The sequence below is a fragment of the Geotrypetes seraphini genome, chromosome 8, assembly GCF_902459505.1.
Source record: "Geotrypetes seraphini chromosome 8, aGeoSer1.1, whole genome shotgun sequence".
NCBI classification, from domain to species: Eukaryota; Metazoa; Chordata; class Amphibia; order Gymnophiona; family Dermophiidae; genus Geotrypetes; species Geotrypetes seraphini.
This window is the reverse complement of record NC_047091.1, coordinates 131821122-131841365: the sequence shown is the minus strand read 5'-3', so window position 1 is coordinate 131841365 and position 20244 is coordinate 131821122. Positions and strand designations below refer to the sequence as shown.

The 20244-nt window shown below is 46.7% G+C and overlaps 1 protein-coding gene across 5 annotated transcripts in view; it reads right to left on the bottom strand.

Moving 5' to 3' along the window:
* SMPD4 (sphingomyelin phosphodiesterase 4) overlaps window positions 1-20244 on the bottom strand; it is a 76115-nt gene that overhangs the window by 29644 nt on the left and 26227 nt on the right. For 3 of the 5 annotated variants that reach the window (XM_033956565.1, XM_033956564.1, XM_033956563.1), the window contains exons 9-14: window positions 15326-15458; window positions 14937-15008; window positions 7792-7881; window positions 6795-6940; window positions 5377-5467; window positions 4988-5088 (exon numbers count right to left, since the gene is read on the bottom strand). In XM_033956565.1, coding sequence (XP_033812456.1) covers window positions 4988-5088; window positions 5377-5467; window positions 6795-6940; window positions 7792-7881; window positions 14937-15008; window positions 15326-15458 — 633 coding nt within the window. The remainder of the gene's footprint in view (window positions 1-4987; window positions 5089-5376; window positions 5468-6794; window positions 6941-7791; window positions 7882-14936; window positions 15009-15325; window positions 15459-20244) is intronic. The other 2 variants (XM_033956567.1, XM_033956566.1) reach the window with 1 other exon arrangement.

Sequence of the window (20244 nt, the reverse complement as noted above, 5' to 3'; positions counted from 1 at the left end):
CATGTCAGAAATTTGAGCGAAGTTGTGGCAAGTGGCTCAAAGGGAGGTTTCATGAGAGCAGACAAAACCACATTCAGGTCCCAGACGACCGGAGGAGGCTTCAGGGGTGGTTTGATGTTGAAGAGGCCCCTCATGAATCGGGAAACCAGAGGGTGAGCCGTGAGAGGTTTTCCTAGGACAGGCTCATGGAATGCCGTGATGGCACTGAGATGGACTCTGATTGAGGTAGACTTGAGGCCTGCGTTGGACAGGGAGAGTAAGTAGTCTAGAACAGTTTCCACCGCTAAGGAGGTGGGATTGTGATGATGACGGAGGCACCAAGAGGAGAACCTGGTCCACTTCTGATGGTAACATTGGAGGGTGGCCGGCTTCCTGGAGGCGTCCAAAATGAGACGGACAGGCTGAGACAGATTTCCTGAAGAGGTTAGCCCGAGAGAAACCAAGCTGTCAGGTGGAGGGAAGACAGATTGGGATGTAGTAGAGACTGATGTTGCTGTGTAAGTAGAGTAGGAAACACAGGTAGAGGAATGGGCTCCCTGGAGCTGAGTTGAAGTAGAAGGGAGAACCAGTGTTGACGAGGCCACCGGGGAGCTATGAGGATCATGGTGGCTCCGTCCCTGCGGAGTTTGGATAAAGTCCGCAACATCAGAGGTAGAGGAGGAAAGGCATAGAGGAACCGATCCGTCCAGTCGAGCAGGAATGCATCCGGGGCCAGACGGTGAGGAGAGAAGAGTCTGGAGCAGAACTGGGGCAGCTGATGGTTGTGAGGAGCTGCGAATAGGTCCACCTGCGGAGTGCCCCAGCGAGCAAAGATGGAGTGGAGCGTGGGAGGATCCAAAGTCCACTCGTGAGGTTGAAGGATGCGGCTGAGATTGTCGGCCAGGGAGTTCTGTTCGCCCTGGATGTAGACAGCCTTGAGGAAGAGACTGCGGGCCGTGGCCCAGGTCCAAATGCGAAGAGCCTCCTGACAAAGGAGGCGAGATCCGGTGCCGCCCTGTTTGTTTATGTAGTACATGGCAACTTGGTTGTCCGTGCACAGAAGCAGAACCTGAGGGCAGAGAAGGTGATGGAAGGCCTTGAGAGCATAGAACATGGCTCGTAGTTCCAGGAAATTGATGTGATGGAGACGCTCCTGCGGGGTCCAAAGACCTTGGGTGCGTAGGTCTCCCAGGTGAGCTCCCCATGCATAAGGGGAGGCATCCGTGGTGATGATCATGGAATGCGGGGGCAGATGAAAAAGAAGGCCCCTGGAAAGATTTGAGGAGTCCAACCACCATTGTAGAGATCGCTGAAGAGACGATGTCACAGAGATGGGATGAGAAAGAAGATTCGAGGTCTGTGACCACTGGTTGGCCAGAGTCCATTGAGGTGTTCTGAGGTGGAGTCGTGCCAGGGGAAGCACATGAACCGTCGAGGCCATGTGGCCCAGGAGGACCATCATTTGTCTGGCAGAAATGGAGTGAAGGAGCACCTGACGACACAGGCGTAGCAGAGTTCGCTGACGATCGGAGGGGAGAAACGCCCTCATTAGTGTGGTGTCGAGAACCGCTCCGATGAACTGAAGTCGCTGTGTGGGAAGCAGATGCGACTTGGGGTAGTTGATCTCGAATCCCAGAAGATGGAGGAGAGAGATGGTATGATGAGTGGCTTGTAGCACAAGTGGAGACGTAGGTGCTTTCACTAACCAATCGTCCAAGTAGGGAAACACCTGGAGGTTGTGAGACCTGAGGAAGGCCGCCGCCACAATGAGGCATTTGGTGAACACTCTGGGAGATGATGCCAGGCCAAAAGGTAGCACCTTGTACTGATAATGGCGATGGTGCACCTGGAATCGTAGGTAGCGACGTGAGGATGGATTGATTGGGATGTGAGTGTAGGCCTCCTTGAGGTCCAGGGAACATAGCCAGTCGTTCCGAGAGAGATGAGGGTACAGCGTGGCAAGGGAGAGCATTCTGAACTTCTCCTTGACGAGACACTTGTTGAGGTCCCGGAGGTCGAGAATGGGACGTAGGTCTCCTGTCTTTTTTGGAACTAGAAAGTAACGGGAGTAGAATCCCCGGCCCCTTTGTTCCAGAGGTACTTCTTCGATGGCATTGAGTAGAAGGAGGGATTGGACCTCCCTCAGGAGGAGGGGGGTTTGAGTTGAAAGAGAAGCAGACTCTACGGGAGGATTGTCTGGTGGAAGAGTCTGGAAGTTTAGAGAGTAGCCGTGGCGGATGATGTTTAGGACCCACTGGTCCGATGTGATGACCTCCCAACGGCTGATGAAGATGTGAAGCCTGCCTCCGATCGGCTGAGGAAGAGGCAATGAGGGTGGAAGACTGGCTAAGCCCTGGAGAGAGGAGTCAAAAGGGCTGAGATGGTTTGGCAGGAGGAAGAGCCTTGGCCGGTTGATTAGACTGGGCACGAGCCTGGGTGTGCTGGTGTTGGCGGGCCCGCCTAGGTTGCTGTGGAGGTGGATTGAGCGGCCTAGCGGAGAACCTGCGCTGATATGAGGTCTGTGGTCTGTAAGGACGAGCAGGAGGAGCCTTTTTCTTTGGTTTAATGAGAGTATCCCATCTGGTCTCATGGGCGGAGAGTTTCTGTGTGGTGGTATCCAGGGACTCTCCGAATAATTCGTCTCCCAGACATGGGGCGTTGGCTAGTTGGTCCTGATGGTTGACGTCCAGATCAGAGACCCTGAGCCAGGCCAGACGGCGCATAGCCACAGCGATGGCAGATGCACGGGAGGTGAGCTCAAAAGAGTCATAGATAGAGCGCACCATGAATTTTCTCAGTTGAAGCAGGCTGGAGATGTGCTGCTGGAAAAGTGGAACCTTATGCTCTGGCATGTACTTTTGCATGGCGGAGAGTTGCATGACCAGATGTTTGAGGTAGAATGAAAAATGGAACGAGTAGTTGTTTGCCCTGTTGGCAAGCATGGCATTCTGATAGAGCCGCTTGCCAAACTTGTCCATAGTTTTGCCCTCTCTGCCAGGAGGGGTGGAGGCATAGACACTGGAGCCCTGAGTCTTTTTTAAAGTGGACTCCACCAGGAGAGACTCATGAGGGAGTTGGGGTTTATCAAATCCTGGGATTGGTATAACCCTATAGAGGCTGTCCAATTTACGGGGGGCCCCAGGAACAGTCAGCGGGTTCTCCCAATTTTTATAAAAAGTTTCCCGTAAGATATCATGCACGGGCAACTTTAGGAACTCTTTGGGAGGTTGATCGAAATCTAATGCCTCCAGGAAAGCTTGTGACTTCTTAGAGTCAGATTCCAGAGGCAAAGACAAAGCACCCGACAACTCCCTGAGGAATTTAGAGAAGGAAGATTGTTCAGGTTTAGATGCGGTATCGGGTGCCGAAGGCTCTTCATCCGACGACGATGCATCCTCCTCGGTACCGGTAGGGGATTGTTCCCATAGGTCCGGGTCTCTGACATCGGTATGTGCGTGTCGAGAGACTGGAGTGGAAGGCTCGGCATGGTGAGTTTTAGACAAAGATTTGCCTGAGCGTACCGAGACGTTACCAGGCGATGTAGACCTGTGTCTGTCTCGGTCCCGAGAAGTACGGTGCCGGTCAGAGTCGTGGGGAGACCGGTGCCCTGCCCGGTCCCGAGGAGGATCGGTCGTCGTCAAGGCCATAGCCTCGGCATGGGAATGGAGATGCGGTGCCGAGAGAATGGGCATGGAGGAGTCCATAGGTACCGAGGGAGTGGATACCGGTTGGACGGTATGGGTCTCGGGCCGGTCTGGTACCGAGAGCAGCGGTGCCAAGATAGAGGGTAAGAGCTGCTTAAGTTGCTTGTGGAGTTGTTCCTGCAACTTGTCCTGGAGGATGGTCGCAATGCGGTCATCCAGGGGAGGCACCGGAACCACTTTTTTCTTCTTTGGTTCCATGGGTGCCGCTCTACACTCCGGCGATGAGGGGGCCGATGACGAGGCACTCACCGAAATCGGAGTGGAGCGTTTTTTGGCTCGGCGTGGAGCCGAAAGGACTGGTGTCGTCCCCGAAGTGGGAGGGCGCTCAAGGGTGGAAGGCTTCTTAGCCGGCTTACCTGGCGCCGGGGGCGCCGATGTCGACTCAGGCGGTGTCGAAGTGGTCGGTGTCGATTTCGACGGTGCCGCAGATGAAGAGGTCGAATCCATAGTCGGGCCGGTGCCGAAAAGTAGATTTTGTTGGATTTGACGATTCTTCAAAGTGCGTTTTTTAAGAGTGGCACAGCGGGTGCAGGAATCCGCCCGATAATCCGGTCCCAAGCACTGTAAGCACCAGTTGTGTGGGTCAGTGAGGGAGATCGGGCGTGCACACCGCTGGCACTTCTTAAAACCGGGCTGCGGGGGCATGAATGGGAACACGGCCTCCGCAAAATCAAACCCCGAGGCCTGGATCGTGCTAACAGGCCCCGCCGGGGCAGGAACGAAAAAATAAAGCAAAAGAAAGAAATTTTTTTTTTTTTTTTTTTTTTAATAGAAAGAAAAAAGCACCCGAAGGTGAAAAAATCGAAAAAAGAACGCGAGCGGGAAGGCAAAAGGAGTATTTCAACGACGTTGAAAAACACACGTCTTCTTCGCTCCGCGGAAACGAAGAAACTGGGGACCACGCACTCCTCCGTCGGGCGGGAAGGCACTCGCGCACGCGCGGTGCGGCCAACTAGAACTTTCTAGTAAAAAGGTCCGTCGGTGACGTCACCCATGCGTAAAGAATATGCTGCCTGCTTGTCCTGGGATAAAGGCAATGCATACAAACTTCTGTCATGCATATTCATTATGGATATCTTGAAAAGCAGGTTGGCTTGGTGTGCTAGAGGACTGGGTTGAGAACCCCTGGTCTAGATGAATGCTACAGGAAAAAAAAGGGAATGGCTGCTTTGACAATTAAATTTTTTTCTTTCCTTACCATTTTTCATAAAAAAAATGTGGTTGCCATGCAAGTCTGCTTGAATGACAAAGAAGAAAAATGAATAGGGCAATGTTAATCCAATAGAAAGTAATGTAGTTCTTACCATTTTTCAGTCACAACGCGATTTGGAGATTCTATACTGGGAAGAGGTTTCTCTGGAGCATACCGCCAGGGTTGCAAGTAACTCAACCACATCTCCAACACCTATAAAAACCAGCAGTAAAACCATAAAGTGACAGAGAAACAAAGGGGGAGAAGAAAGAGAGTTGCTGTTTCCCATAATTTTGAGGTTACACCCATCCCTGATTTCCTTGGTAGGGGCATTTCCTTGGTAGGGGACAAGCACAGCAGTGAAAATAAAGGCTTTGTTTACAAAGATAGCACATTACCCCTGGACTCCCAAATTCCCTTCTAATAATTTACCAACAACAGTGGCTAATATTGAAATAGGTGAAGAATGGGAGACTAATGGACATGTAAGCTAGTACATACGGCTCTGAAGGAGGCATCCAGGGGCCAATGACCAAAGCAGTGCTGAAGGAACACGTAGAGCTTCTGCTGCACAAATCGAGGAATCACAATCCTGCAATTATAGATTGTCATGAAACATTCTATGGATATGTCTTCCCAAATTCTCTCAAAGAATTTTAAAATACATCTGTATAGCCATTCTGTTCCAAAAGCCTACTTCTAGTAAAAGGTGCTTCACAAACATATCACACGACATGAAATACTGGTTTCTCCAAGCAGGAATGAGTGTAATTCTGAGTCCGTCATAACACATGACTTGCTGGGAAATGGATGTAAAAAACCTTATGTTGAAAGCCATTTTTGACAGGATATCTAAGTCCGAATTTGGATGTTTCCCGCAAAACGTCCAAAGTCGAAAGTGGAGAAATGTCCATTTTCAAATGGGATGTCCAAATAATTTTTTCAAAAATCACTTATTTGGAAGTCTTGGCTGCCAAAACGTCTAGACTACGAAGATGTCTTAACTTTATTTGCCATTTTTGACCATAACGTCCAAGTTAGAAACATCCAAATCAACACCATTTCAACATGGGAGGGGCCACCATTCTAATGGACTGGACACACAGACATGTCAACAGTGCAATGGGGCACCTTAGGGGACACTGTTGTGAACTTCACATAAAGGTGCCAGATATATATCTCACCATATACCCCCTTATAATTTTATGGTGAGCCCTCCAAAACTTACCCACCTTTCTATCACCCCAATAGCCTTTATGGATGTAGGTAGCACCTATATGGCAGTATAATAAAGTTTTGGTGGATTTTTATGGGCTCATACTTAACACCATAGATGTTGTGGTTAGAGTGCTTTATGTCTGGCTCCTCCTCTCTATGGTTCACTAGCCCACCCACCTGGCTATTTAAGACACCCATGTGATGCTCTCCTAGGATTTCCCATACCAGATGCTGCTGTTCCAAAGACAGGTATGCAATGTTTCATTCAGATCTTTGTGGGGTGCGAGGAGGTCAGTGACCACAGAGGGAATATATGTGGGGGGGTCATTACTTAATCTTTCCAGTGTGGGGGATCATTACTTAATCCTTTTTGGCACTTAGACACTTCTAAAAGAGGTCTAGCCCAAAACATCTAAGTTCCTTTCAGGATGTCTTGGGAAAGGTTTGATTATCTCCATAAGATATCCAAGTCTAACACTCCCAAGCACTTCCAAAGCACATCTATAACATGTGTTTTAACACCCCCCCCCACCTTTAACCCAGGACTCATAATGGATGAAATGTCTCACTGTCCAGGAAAACGGTTTCGAAAATCAGCACTTGGATGTCCTGGCAATTATGCCCTCAATAGTGTATGGTCACACTCTTTTACCACTTGAGAATTCTCTACTTATTTTCCAGCTTTTGCTGCATTTCCCTACCTCTTGAATTCCTCCAGGGGACTGGTAGCATGTGAGTGTGCTGAGGGAGAGGCCTGCTCTGGCTTCAGGCTGTTGACAAAACCATGAAGGTGTTTTACGAGAAGTCTTACCACTAACACATGCTCTTCTGTAGGCTGAAAAGATTCCTATATCAAACAGCAAAGACTATGGTTAAACGCATTCATTCAATAATCTGCATTTCTCAGCAAAAAGAGCACACAACCCCATAAACCCCTATGATGTTATCAGAAAGGAAATCAGACCAACATGCAGGAGAAGGAACTGCATCAATAATGAAGGAGATTTTGGACTACTGCAATATTTTTCACTTAGTTTCAGCATTCTAAATCAATCAGGTGTTAAAAATATGCAGATCAAACTCAGGCACAACTGTTTAATATCAAAGCAAAGTACCCACAGCAATCCCAGCGGCAAGCAGAGAACCCCTCTCCCCAGTAGCATAAATGAAACAGATTTATGGAGTACTTTTCTCATTCTCCATTAGAGAACTTCCATAACACTAAACCAAACCAAAAAAATCCAGTGGTAATACAGTACTTTCTCTATACCAAAAGCCAGTCTGCTTCATGGAAGGAAACCCTAGTTTTCACTGTAGGGTTTAATGCCCAGTATTTATAAAATAAGAACTTTTCCAAAGAGTACCACACTGTCAGCTTATACTTCCCCTGCGCAGCACATTTCAGTTTGACAGCAGCCTCCTAGGAATTCTCAGAGAACACACATCAAGCCTGATACACTTATTTCCAGACAAACAATTACATTTTTATTTGTCAATACTGTTCAGAAACCTTTCAGAGATGTTTCTTTCCTGTCACTAGGTGAGCTCCGGCCAATATTTCAGAAGAGCAGATACAGTGTCCCCACACCAGATAGCAAAGGTCATGCTTCTGAGGGGCTCAATGGACTAGCAGGATTACGAGACAGAACAAGCGAAAAACAAATCAAGAAAAAAAAAAAAATCAAAAGATGGTAATACTTGGTTTGCTTGGAGGGCCTGGTAGCTGGGCAGGGCAGGACTACCATGATGTGTACTGGAGACATTGAGTCGATAGTGGAGAACCTCCAACTGAGAGACAAACAGAAATGGGGAGGGGAGGAATAAAAGAAAAATTGTGAAAAAAAAAACCAGAAAGAAAAACCAAAATGAGGCTAGAAAATAAAATAAAAAAATAAACAAAAAACATGTTAAAACACATACCAGAAGGATGAGTGATTGGTACTGGCGAAGTCCAGAACATGCATTAGACAGCCCTTAGAGCTCTAGACCAATGCGGACTGGAAATAATTTTCTCTTGATTCATTTTCCCACCACAATAACAATTCTAATGAATTCTTTGATCAGAACATTAGAAACCTATCCTGATGACCCTTCAGTCAAGGGGCTTTTCAGGGTATTGAAAGTTGCTTACTTGTAATGTGAGTTCTCTGTAGACAGCAGGGGAATGCAACCACACTTGTTGATGAAGTCCTCAGACTAAGCCTGTGTGTCGGTGCTCTCCCCTAGCTACAGTAAGCTTTTTTACTTACTGAGCACGTGTAGGGACTGTTGCCTCTGTAGCTCCTTCCTCTGTCTTGTCAGTTTGTCATCTTTGAGGGGATGGAGGAAATATATCTTTGAGGGAATGGAGGGAAGGCAAGTGTGGCTGTATTCTCTTGTTGTCTATGCAGAACCTATGTTACAGGTAAGCAACTTTCACTTTCTCTGGAGACAAGCAGGGGAAATGCAGGTACATTTGTTGGTGGGTCCCTAGCTATGAATGTTATATGGACGGTGGAAAATAGTTTTAAGGAGCAAATAGGTTTCGTAGTACTGATTATCCAAAACAAATGTCTTGTGCTGAGCTCTGGTCTAAGCAATAATGCTTAGTAAAAGTATGTATGTACTGAAGACCAGGTTGCTTCCCTGCAGATGTCCTGAATTGATACAAATTGAGGAAGTACTGTTGGAAGCAAAATCATTCTGAATTTTTCTCGTTTGAGCAAGTGTTTAAGTAAGCGGAGGTCCAGTATCGGTCAAAGGCCTTGAGTCTTTTTGGGGCTTAGGAAAAATGTGGAATAAAATCTTGTGTTTTGCTGTTGAAAAGGAACTTTTTCTATTGCATTGTTGTGAAGGAGAAGTGCTATTTCCACTACAAGAAGCAAAATATGGTAGTAAGGAATAGTGGAAGGGTGAAAGAAAGTTGAGATGATAGCCTTGAGAGATTATATTCAGGATCCATTTGTCTGCCGTGATGTCTTGCCAGGCAGAAAGAAAATGGCTGAGCCGGCCCCCTACTGGTAATTTGTCAAAAATTAGGGTTAGATTTGAGAGTATGCAATTGGTTACTTGAAGCCTGTTTCCTGTCTCTTGGACACTGTTTTTGTGAGTAAATAGAGGATTAAGAACTTTAATAAGTGGGTCTACTATAAGGAGTAAAACTTCTTCTAGGGTAGTGCTGCTGGAAGAACTGTTGGTGATAAGGTCTGCAGTGGGCAGCAGAGGAAGTATTCTTGCAATACTGCTGAGACTGTTCTACTGGATGGACAGAAAGCTCTCGGAGAGCTGTGAAATCCTCCTTCAGCTGTAAGACTGTGTCCTTTACTTTTTCCCCCAAATAAACTGTCTCGCAGGCAAGGCGCATCCTCTCTGAGGTCAGAGGCTTTAAGCCATGCTGTGCAACGGGTTGCAATGGCAACAGCTACAGTTCTCATAATCATATCCTATAAGCATCATAGTTTGTTTTAATAAGATGATAAATGGACTCTTGTAAAGCCACATGGAGATTTGTTGCAGTATCTGATGAGGCACCTTCAAATTATTGAATAATTGAATGCTGAAAATGCAGGATTTGTAGTTGGGCTATAATTTTTGCCACTGTCATAGAACCCTGGCATACTTTCTTGCCTACTGAGTACAGGTGGCGGAATTCTTTCCCTGGCGGCATGTTGACTTGGGCTCTGGATGTTTTGGATTTTTTAATGGCTGATTTAGAAACCATAGAATAGTGTGGTAGCTGTTGCACATCATGTCCAGGGGCTTTTTGTATTTTATATTTGCACTCCAAACGCTTGGAAGCAGTGGAGACTAACTGGTGTTTTTGCCAATTAGAAAGTTGAATGTCTTGGAGGATTTGATGTACAGGAAGGTCAATGAATTCCTTAGGAGAAGTCTGACAAGACTGGAGAATAGCTTAGAAGTCTTTTTTGTCTGCTGTAGTATTTTGAGTAGAAACCTTCTGCAGAAATTTAGAGGAAAGCCCTGAATCCTCTGGTTGAAAGGCTGCTGATCAGAAGGTACTGGATTTTGGGTCAAACCATGGTTCTGGAGACGGAGCGGAGAGGTACAAAGAGAATTGGCTGGACCCCAATCTGGATCTTAGAGAGGTTCCAGAGGGGAAGGGGGTTAGATCCTGAGAGAATGGGACAGGGTGGTTGAGCTGTCTAAAAAGGCTCCGTTTGTGCTGCAAGTGCTGGCAAGTGGCATTGTGGAACCTGTTTGAAGTAATGCTGTGCTATCTTGAATGAAACGCTGCAGGAGGGATTAAAAAAAAGGAGGCTAACTGGGTAACTTGAGGTTTGGTTGTGGCGGTATAGAAGATTAAAGTTATGTTATGTTTACTGTCTCCTGAGTGAGGAGAGGCATATGATTTATTAAAGAGGGCTGTTTTAAAGGACGTAGGTCTTCTGACTGAGAATCTGAGGAAGCCTTGCGTTTAGTTTTTGCCTTAGCAGGAACAGTTGAGGTAGGAGAGAGGCCAGGTGTAGAAATAAATAAACAAATTAGTACCCGGATCCTTTTGTGGTCGGTAAGTAGAGGTGGGGAAAGATCGCAAGGCCGAACCTTGGCCCATGGGAACCTTCCCCGACTACTGAGGCTGCTTTTTCTTTTGAGCGGGCCTCAAGTCTGCCGCATGCTAAGGGGCCATTGAGGATGGAGGTGAAGGGGTGGCAATCCTGGCTGTCTCTGATGACTTTTTATTCTGCTCGCTGATCTCTGCTGATTTCCTATGGTCTGTCGACACTGGGGATCAGTGGGTCACCTCCCCCAGCGGTGCTGATATAGGGCTCTGGGGGGAGGGAATGCTCAAAAAGGTTGGTAGTTGCGATGCAGACAATCTTGTCAGGTTGAAAAGCCACAAAGAGAATTTTCACTGTTCCTTTGCCGGATTTCAAAGTCTCAAGGATCCCATGGTGGTCCTAAAAATTAAATAATTCACTGATTTCTTATTTAATTCTCCACTCCTTTCTTATGTGTGTGGGGTTTTTTTTAGAAGGAAGAAAAATTAAATTAATGTGCTAAAAGTAAAACCTAACCTCTTCTTTTTTTGTGTGTTGTAAAAATGGTGTTTGTGAAGAAAACAGGGGAGAGTTCACAAGAACACAAGAATTGTCACTACTGAATCAGACCAGTGGTCCATTATGCCCAGCAGTCCGCTCACATGGCGGCCCTCTGGTCTAAGACCAGCACCCTAACTGAGACTAGCCCTACCAGCGCACGTTCTTGTTCAGCAGAAACTTGTCTAATTTTTCTTGAATCCTTGGAGGGTATTTTCCCCTATAACAGCCTCTGGAAGAGCGTTCCAGCTTTCTACCACTCTCTGGGTGAAGAAGAACTTCCTTATGTTTGTACAGAATCTATCCCCTTTCAACTTTAGAGAGTGCCCTCTTGTTCTCCCTACCTTGGAAAGGGTGAACAACCAGTCCTTATCTACTAAGTCTATCCCCTTCAGTACCTTGAATGTTTCGATCATGTCCCCTCTCAATCTTCTCTGTTCGAGGGAGAAGAGGCCCAGTTTCTCTAATCTTTCGCTGTACGGCAGCTCCTCCAGCCCCTTAACCATCTTAGTCGCTCTTCTCTGGACCCTTTCGAGTAGTACCGAATCCTTAGGGCGGTTGAAGAAAAAACTGAAAGGACAAGGGGAGGAGCTGCAGAGGCAACAGTCCCTACACATGCTCAGTAGGCGAAAAGCTTAATGTAGCTAGGGGAAAACACCGGCACACAAGCTCAGTCTGAGGACTTCACCAGCAAGTGTGTCTGTATTTCCCCTGCTTGTTTCCAGAGAATATGAAATCTGTACAAAATAAATTTGTATATACCAGACCCCCATACTTAGATATCCTGGAAAGCTGACTGCCTGTGGGTTCACCAGAATAGGTTTGGGTAGCCCTGGTCTGTACAATGGCGAGTTCTTATGACACAAATACAAATTTTCAGTCCATCCTTAACCATTAATTGGCATCAGTCTGAGGAGGCAGACTGAGATCTTCAGTGCTCACATATTACTGCCTATTTTGTTGCATCTTTAAGTACCAGGCCTACAGAGTATCCAGAATCCCTTCTTTTGTAATTTCATTCAAGTGCCTGATGACCTAAAGAAATAGGCAGGTCACTTTCAGAAATTTCCTAAGAGATAAAGTGTACATCTTTTGAGACCTATAGGCTTGTTTGGGATGACAGACTGGTTTATGGGTGAACAATTAGGGATAGTAAAGAACTCTGGGCTCTTATTGGTAGTCTTGGGACTAACCAAAATAAATTACACATTTTGAAGAGAGAAACCACCACTGTGTGCATTTCCACAGTGAAAAAAAAAATCACCAATCTGTATTCTCTTAAATTTATTTGAATTTAAGCTTTTACAGAAAATACAAAAACTATGGAATAAAATAGTTTCCAAACTGTTCTGAAGCACTACTTTTTTTTTTTTTTTTTACAAACTGGAAATACTGAATGGACAAAGGTAGAAGACCCTGACAGAGTGTGTGCTATCATGCTAATGCAGCCTGGATTAGGAAGGTGCATGCCAGTTCTCTGTATCTTGCAGGCCATTGACCTCCAACAATACTTGCAGCAGTAGCCATGGAAAGGTAAAACACATTTAACAGAGAAAAAAAGACCTATGCTCCCTACACTCCAACCCTCCCCTCTATCATGCTGTCAACTCTAGACATAGACTCTTAGTGTCAACAAACCATACAGGGCCTGCTTTCTCATGCTACCACCTATCTTTAGGATGTCACTACTCTCTTCTAGTGCTTAACCTCAGCAGCTTAGAAAATTCATTAGTCAAGCTCTTGGTTTATGGTTTAGTAGAGAAAAAAAACCACAGATATATATAGTTAGTTCTAGAGGGATAAGCAAGGTATTTCTGGCCACAGACTTAAATGAAGAAAGCAGTAGTAATTTCAGTCAAAAATGAACAGGAGATGAGAATCAGATTTACTTTAGTGGTGCTGCAGTATTTCAAGCTCTTATTTCATAAATTAATCCATCAAAATCAATTCATGGCAGCTTTTATTTATGAAAGCATTGCCCAGCTGCCACTACCCTCCCCCTGAAACAGATTTTCTGCACGCTTCACGTTCCATCTGAAGCAGCAAGCACACAAGAATTCCAGACCATACAGTAAACACTACCTCAAAAACAAGAACAGGTAGAAAGTGGAGCCGAGAGTATGCTCTTTATGAAATAAAATATCTAAAGCCATGAGATTCATAGAGCAAGCAATCACAGCCCCCATGAGCCTTGAAGGCCCCAAGAAATTAACTTCTTAATTCAATGATTAAGTTTCAGGGTTACCACAGCAAGGATGGGAAGGCTGGAGATAGGATACACTGCTGTTAATGCTCTTATAGTTTCAGGACTACTACATCCAGGATGGGAAGGGTGGAGATAGGATACACAGCTAATAGCTCTCAGTACTTCAAGTTACCAATGTGTAAGTGCTCCCGACTGCTACAATCCCTACTCCCCTTTTTCAGTTATAGGATGTACATCAGGTAACTGTATCCCCACCACCACTTCCCATTCAGGCCATCCATAACCTGACTGGGTAGAAAACCAAGGGGCTAAGCAGCACAGTTGTGGTACTATACCTTTTCAGACTATATCCAGCTGGCAAAATATTTTCAGTCTCACTAGTGTATGGCTTCAGGTACTCTATTTAATTTAACAAAGTGACTTACAATCTGTCACTTTCAGTGAAAAAAAAAAATTGTACAGAGCGGATTACACATCCAATCAACCCAACTACAAACTTCCTTTAAAATTCCCAGCTATAGAAAAAGAGGAAGAAGAAAATATAAGCTGCTCTCATTTTACATACATGAGAGAATATAACCAGTCCTTCCTGATATTTAAACTCAATGGTCAGCATTTAAAGATATACCCAGATTTTCAGAACAAGCTGCTATCCAAAAAGTGGTGCTGAAAACCAGAGATGCTCAACATTATTATTCAGATATCAGTACCCAGATAACTGTTCTGTTAATAGGATTTCCTTTTTGCTGTCCTAAATTAACAGGATAGTTATTTGGGCAGTTGCTCTGAATATTTCTGTTAACACCTGGATACAATTCGGCTTTACCCCCAAACTTCCAAGCACTACTCAGGTAGTGCCAAGATGGTCTGTCTGGATTTTCAGCAGTATTATCTGCATAATGCAGTGAAAAGTCTGAGCACGGCAATAGCGACTGGAACTTCCTCAGGTAGAAGCATATCCTACCTGGATTAAGTCCTGCTGAATATAAATTCGAGTGTGTAGACCATTCCAACATTGTACACTACTCTCTTTGCCAGTGCACCTCTTTGCTGCCCCACAGCACTCCATTTCCCAAACTGGGATGCAGCTATTTTCATACACTCCACAGCATCATAAGGTGAGTACAAATGTATCCCCTCTTAACTTTACCGACTTACGCTTTAGAACAGTCAAACTGTGTGCCTCCTGAGATTTCAGGTGTGCCACAACACACTGGCAAGTAGGAGAGTCATCTATGCCGGCTGACAGCCTACAGGATGTGCCTCTCGCGACAAGAGGCACATCCTGTAGGAAGTCAGCCGGCGCAGATGACTCTTCTCCTGGTCCGCACCTCCCGGACCCCTCCACCGAAGCGAGTTGCAGCCAGATGGGCCTCCGTGCACGCGCGGACATCAATGCGATAGCGTCATGCATGACATCATCACATCGACATTCGTGCACTTCTGAGTGCCTTCCGGCAGGGCACCGGATTTAGTGTTCCACTGGCCGGAAAGTTTGCGAGACACTGCTTTAGAAAGAACTTGAAACAGGATTATATAAAATTGCACTAACTAGACTTTCAGTGACAGAACTTTCATACTACCAAACTGAGTCAAATTACCTTGGTGTGAGGGGACTGCATCTTCTGATACACCTCCAAAGAATAATGATGAAGCCACATTTCCACAAAGACCTGCAAGAGACCAGAACAAAGAGTCCAATTCTGTCCCTAAGGAGGGATATATGAAGAATATTTCTTTTTCTTTTTTTTAATTCTTTATTCATTTTATAACTTACATCAAGTGTACAGTAAATATCAAACAATTATAATACAACATCACTTGAAAAATCTTCAATATCATACACCAATAAGATTTAACCCCCACCCCTCCCAAATTCATATATATAACTAATATATACCACCTGAAAATAATATCTTATGACATTCATATATATGAAGAATATTTCAAAAGCTACCTTTCCCAGCTTATCACACATGAAGAGACTCACCTGAAGCAGAGTTTCTGATCTCCAGATCTCCTGAGCAGCAGGGTCTGCATTCACTAGGGGCTGATGGGCCACATGACGTTTTAATAGGCTGCTGTGGTGAACGCCGTAGGATGCGAACGACACAGCAGAAGATCTTCAGAAAAAGTACATGGGGGAGGAGGGTTATTTTAACCAGCTAAAAATCAGGCATTAGTTTCCTAAACCACTGTTTATGAAAACGTTCCCCTTCAAAGGACTAAATTAAATACCACAGATGCAAAAGGCACACAAATTTAATGGCTCAAAAATGGACTATGAGTAGGTCAGAGGAAAGAAGTCAGTGTATATCTTCAACACAAAATAGTTAACACTCCTAAAAGGCGAACAGAAGTCTTAAATCTAACCTTGAGATCAATTAGATTTAAGATAATTTTCAGCTATGGATCTAGCTGATTAGTTCAATTTAACGGAAAGATTTAGCAGAACCCCTCCCAAAGAAAACTAGTTATAATTTGCTGATTATCTTTGTTGCTCTGCAGCAATTTGAAAACCAACCCCAAAAGTCTCAGCTCTGCCATCTTTTCTTCAAGCTTCACTCTTCCACTTGGAAGGGTTCTGTACTTAGTGCACAGAGTGAGGCCTTTGTGATTTTTTGGATCCAACCTCGCGAAAACTGCAGGATATAAAAAGTTTAATAACAAATAAAGACCCAATTCTGCTATTGACCACCCGAGTCATACATTCCTGTACTTATACTTTTCCCCAAATGTACGAGAAAGCACAGTTACTTACCGTAACAGGTGTTATCCAGGGACAGCAGGCAGATATTCTTAACGCATGGGTGACGTCACCGACGGAGCCCCGGTACGGACATTTTTCACTAGAAAGTTCTAGTTGGCCGCACCGCGCATGCGCGAGTGCCTTCCCGCCCGACGGAGGAGTGCATGGTCCCCAGTTAAGATAAGCCAGCTAAGAAGCCAACCCGGGGAGGTGGGTGGGTCGTAAGAATATCTGCCTGCTGTCCCTGGATAACACCTGTTACGGTAAGTAACTGTGCTTTATCCCAGGACAAGCAGGCAGCATATTCTTAATGCATGGGTGACCTCCAAGCTAACAGAGAGGGAGGAGGGATGGTTGGCCATTAGGAAAATAAATTTTGTAACACAGATTGGCCGAAGTGTCCATCCCGTCTGGAGAAGGCATCCAGACAGTAGTGGGTAGTGAATGTGTGAACTGAGGACCAAGTGGCAGCCTTGCAGATTTCCTCGATGGGCATGGAACGGAAGAAAGCCACAGAAGCAGCCATAGCTCTGACCTTGTGGGCCGTGACAGCACCTTCCAGTGAGAGACCGGCCCGAGCATAACAGAAAGCAATGCAGGCAGCAAGCCAGTTGGAAAGCGTCCGTTTGGAGACAGGACGACCTAGACGGTTAGGGTTGAAGGACAAAAGGAGCTGAGGAGATGAGCGGTGAGCCCTGGTACTGTCAAGGTAGTAAGCAAGGGCACGCTTACAGTCCAGCGTGTGCAACGCCTGTTCCCCAGGATGAGAATAGGGCTTAGGGAAAAAGACAGGCAACACAATGGACTGGTTGAGGTGAAATTCCGAGACCACCTTGGGAAGGAATTTAGGATGGGTACGCAGAACCACCTTGTCATGGTGAAAAACAGTGAAAGGTGGGTCGGCCACCAGTGCATGCAGCTCACTAACCCTCCTGGCAGAGGTGATGGCAATGAGGAAAAGCACCTTCCATGTAAGAAATTAGAGCAAATTGTGGCAAGAGGCTCAAACGGAGGTTTCATGAGCGCTGATAAAACCACATTCAGGTCCCAGACGACTGGAGGAGGCTTCAGAGGTGGGTTGACATTGAAGAGGCCTCTCATGAAACGGGAAACCAGGGGATGAGCCGTAAGCGGTTTTCCGAGGATAGGCTCATGAAACGCAGTGATGGCACTGAGGTGGACTCTGATTGAGGTGGACTTGAGGCCAGCATCGGATAGAGAGAGCAAATAGTCCAGTACAGTTTCCACCGCTAATGAGGTGGGATCGTGGTGATGCAGCAGACACCAAGAGGAGAACCTGGTCCACTTCTGATGGTAACATTGCAGGGTGGCCGGTTTCCTGGAGGCATCCAAAATGCGACGGACAGGCTGAGACAGATTCTCTGGAGAGGTCAGCCCGAGAGAAACCAAGCTGTCAGGTGGAGCGAGGACAGATTGGGATGTAGTAGAGACTGATGCTGCTGAGTAAGTAGAGTAGGAAACACAGGAAGAGGAATGGGCTCCCTGGAGCTGAGCTGGAGTAGGAGGGAGAACCAGTGTTGACGAGGCCACCGAGGGGCGATGAGAATCATGGTGGCTCTGTCTCTGCGGAGTTTGAATAACGTCCGCAACATCAGAGGCAGTGGAGGAAAGGCATAGAGGAACCGATCCGTCCAGTCGAGCAGGAATGCATCCGGGGCCAGACGATGAGGAGAGAAGAGTCTGGAACAGAACTGGGGCAGCTGATGGTTGTGAGGAGCTGCAAAGAGGTCCACCTGAGGAGTGCCCCACCGAGCAAAGATGGAGCGGAGTGTGGGAGGATCCAGAGTCCACTTGTGAGGTTGAAGGATGCGGCTGAGATTGTCGGCCAGGGAGTTCTGTTCGCCCTGGATATAGACAGCCTGGAGGAAGAGACTGTGGGCCGTGGCCCAGGTCCAGATGCGGATGGCCTCCTGACAGAGGAGGGGAGATCCGGTGCCGCCTTGCTTGTTTATGTAGTACATGGCGACTTGATTGTCTGTGCACAGGAGAAGAACCTGAGAGTAGAGAAGGTGCTGGAAGGCCTTGAGAGCATAGAACATGGCCCTGAGTTCCAGGAAATTGATGTGATGTTGACGCTCCTGAGGGGTCCAGAGTCCCTGAGTGCGGAGTTCTGCCAGGTGAGCTCCCCATGCATAGGGGGAGGCGTCTGTGGTTATGATCATGGAGTGAGGGGGAAGATGAAAGAGTAGACCCCTGGAAAGATTGGATGAGTTCAACCACCATTGAAGAGATTGCTGAAGAGACGATGTCACAGAGATGGGATGAGAAAGAGGATCCGTGGTCTGTGACCATTGGTTGGCTAGAGTCCATTGAGGTGTTCTGAGGTGGAGTCGCGCCAGAGGAAGCACATGGACCGTCGAGGCCATGTGGCCCAGGAGGACCATCATCTGCCGAGCTGGAATGGAATGATGAAGGAGCACTTGACGGCAGAGGTGGAGAAGGGTCCGTTGGCGGTTGGAGGGGAGAAACGCCCTCATGAGAGTGGTGTCGAGAACGGCTCCAATGAACTGAAGTCGCTGTGTGGGAAGTAGATGCGACTTGAGGTAGTTGATCTCGAACCCCAGGAGATGGAGGAAAGAGATGGTGTGATGAGTGGCTTGCAGCACAAGTGGAGACGTAGGTGCCTTTACCAACCAATCGTCCAAGTAGGGGAACACCTGGAGGTTGTGAGACCTGAGAAAGGCCGCCACTACAATAAGGCACTTGGTGAACACCCTGGGCGATGATGCTAGGCCAAAGGGTAGCACTTTGTACTGATAGTGGTGGTGCTGAATCTGAAATCGGAGGTAGCGACGGGAATTCAGATGGATTGGAATGTGAGTGTAGGCCTCTTTGAGGTCCAGGGAACATAGCCAGTCGTGTTGAGAGAGAAGAGGATAAAGCATGGCCAGGGAGAGCATTCTGAACTTTTCCTTGACCAGACACTTGTTGAGGTCCCGGAGATCGAGGATGGGACGAAGGTCTCCTGTCTTCTTGGGAACCAGGAAGTAGCGGGAGTAGAATCCCTGACCCCTTTGGTCTGTGGGAACTTCTTCGATGGCATTGAGAAGAAGGAGGGATTGGACCTCCCTTAGGAGGAGAAGGGACTGGGAGGAGTGAGACGCAGACTCTATTGGAGGGTTGTCTGGTGGAAGAGTCTGGAAGTTGAGAGAGTAACCGTGACGGATGATGTTGAGGACCCACTGGTCTGATGTGATGACCTCCCAACGGTTGAGGAAGAGTTGGAGACGTCCTCCGATTGGCTGAGGAAGAGGTAAAGATGGTGGAAGACTGGCTATGCCCTGGAGAAAAGAGTCAAAAGGGCTGAGATGGTTTTGACGGAGGAAGAGGTTTGGCAGGTTGGTGAGATTGAGAGCGAGCCTGAGTGTGTTGTTGTTGTTGACGAGGTCTGCGAGGCTGTTGTTGGGGCGGGTTGAGAGGCCTGGCCGAGAACCTGCGCTGGTAAGAGGATTGTGGTCTATAAGGACGAGCAGGTGGAGCCTTCTTTTTAGGTTTTACCAGAGTGTCCCATCTGGTCTCATGTGCTGAGAGCTTCTGGGTGGTCGAATCCAGGGACTCTCCAAAAAGTTCGTCCCCAAGACAGGGTGCGTTAGCTAGGCGGTCTTGGTGGTTGATGTCAAGATCAGATACCCTCAACCAGGCCAGACGCCGCATGGCAACAGCTATGGCAGACGCTCGGGAGGTCAGCTCAAATGAATCATAAATAGAGCGCACCATAAATTTCTGCAGTTGAAGGAGGCTGGAAATTTGTTGTTGAAAGAGTGAAACTTTGCGTTCAGGGATGTATTTTTGTAGGGCGGATAGTTGTTGCACAAGATGTTTCATATAAAATGAGAAGTGAAATGTGTAATTATTCGCCCTGTTGGCTAGCATTGCATTTTGATAAAGGCGTTTGCCAAACTTATCCATCGTTTTGCCTTCTCTGCCAGGAGGGGTGGAGGCATAAACACTGGAGCCTTGAGTTTTCTTTAAAGTAGACTCAACGAGGAGAGACTCATGGGGCAATTGAGGTTTGTCAAAACCCGGAATTGGGATGACCCTGTATAGGCTGTCAAGTTTACGAGGAGCTCCGGGGACAGTGAGTGGATTTTCCCAATTTTTATAAAAAGTTTCCCGCAGTATGTCATGGACGGGTAACT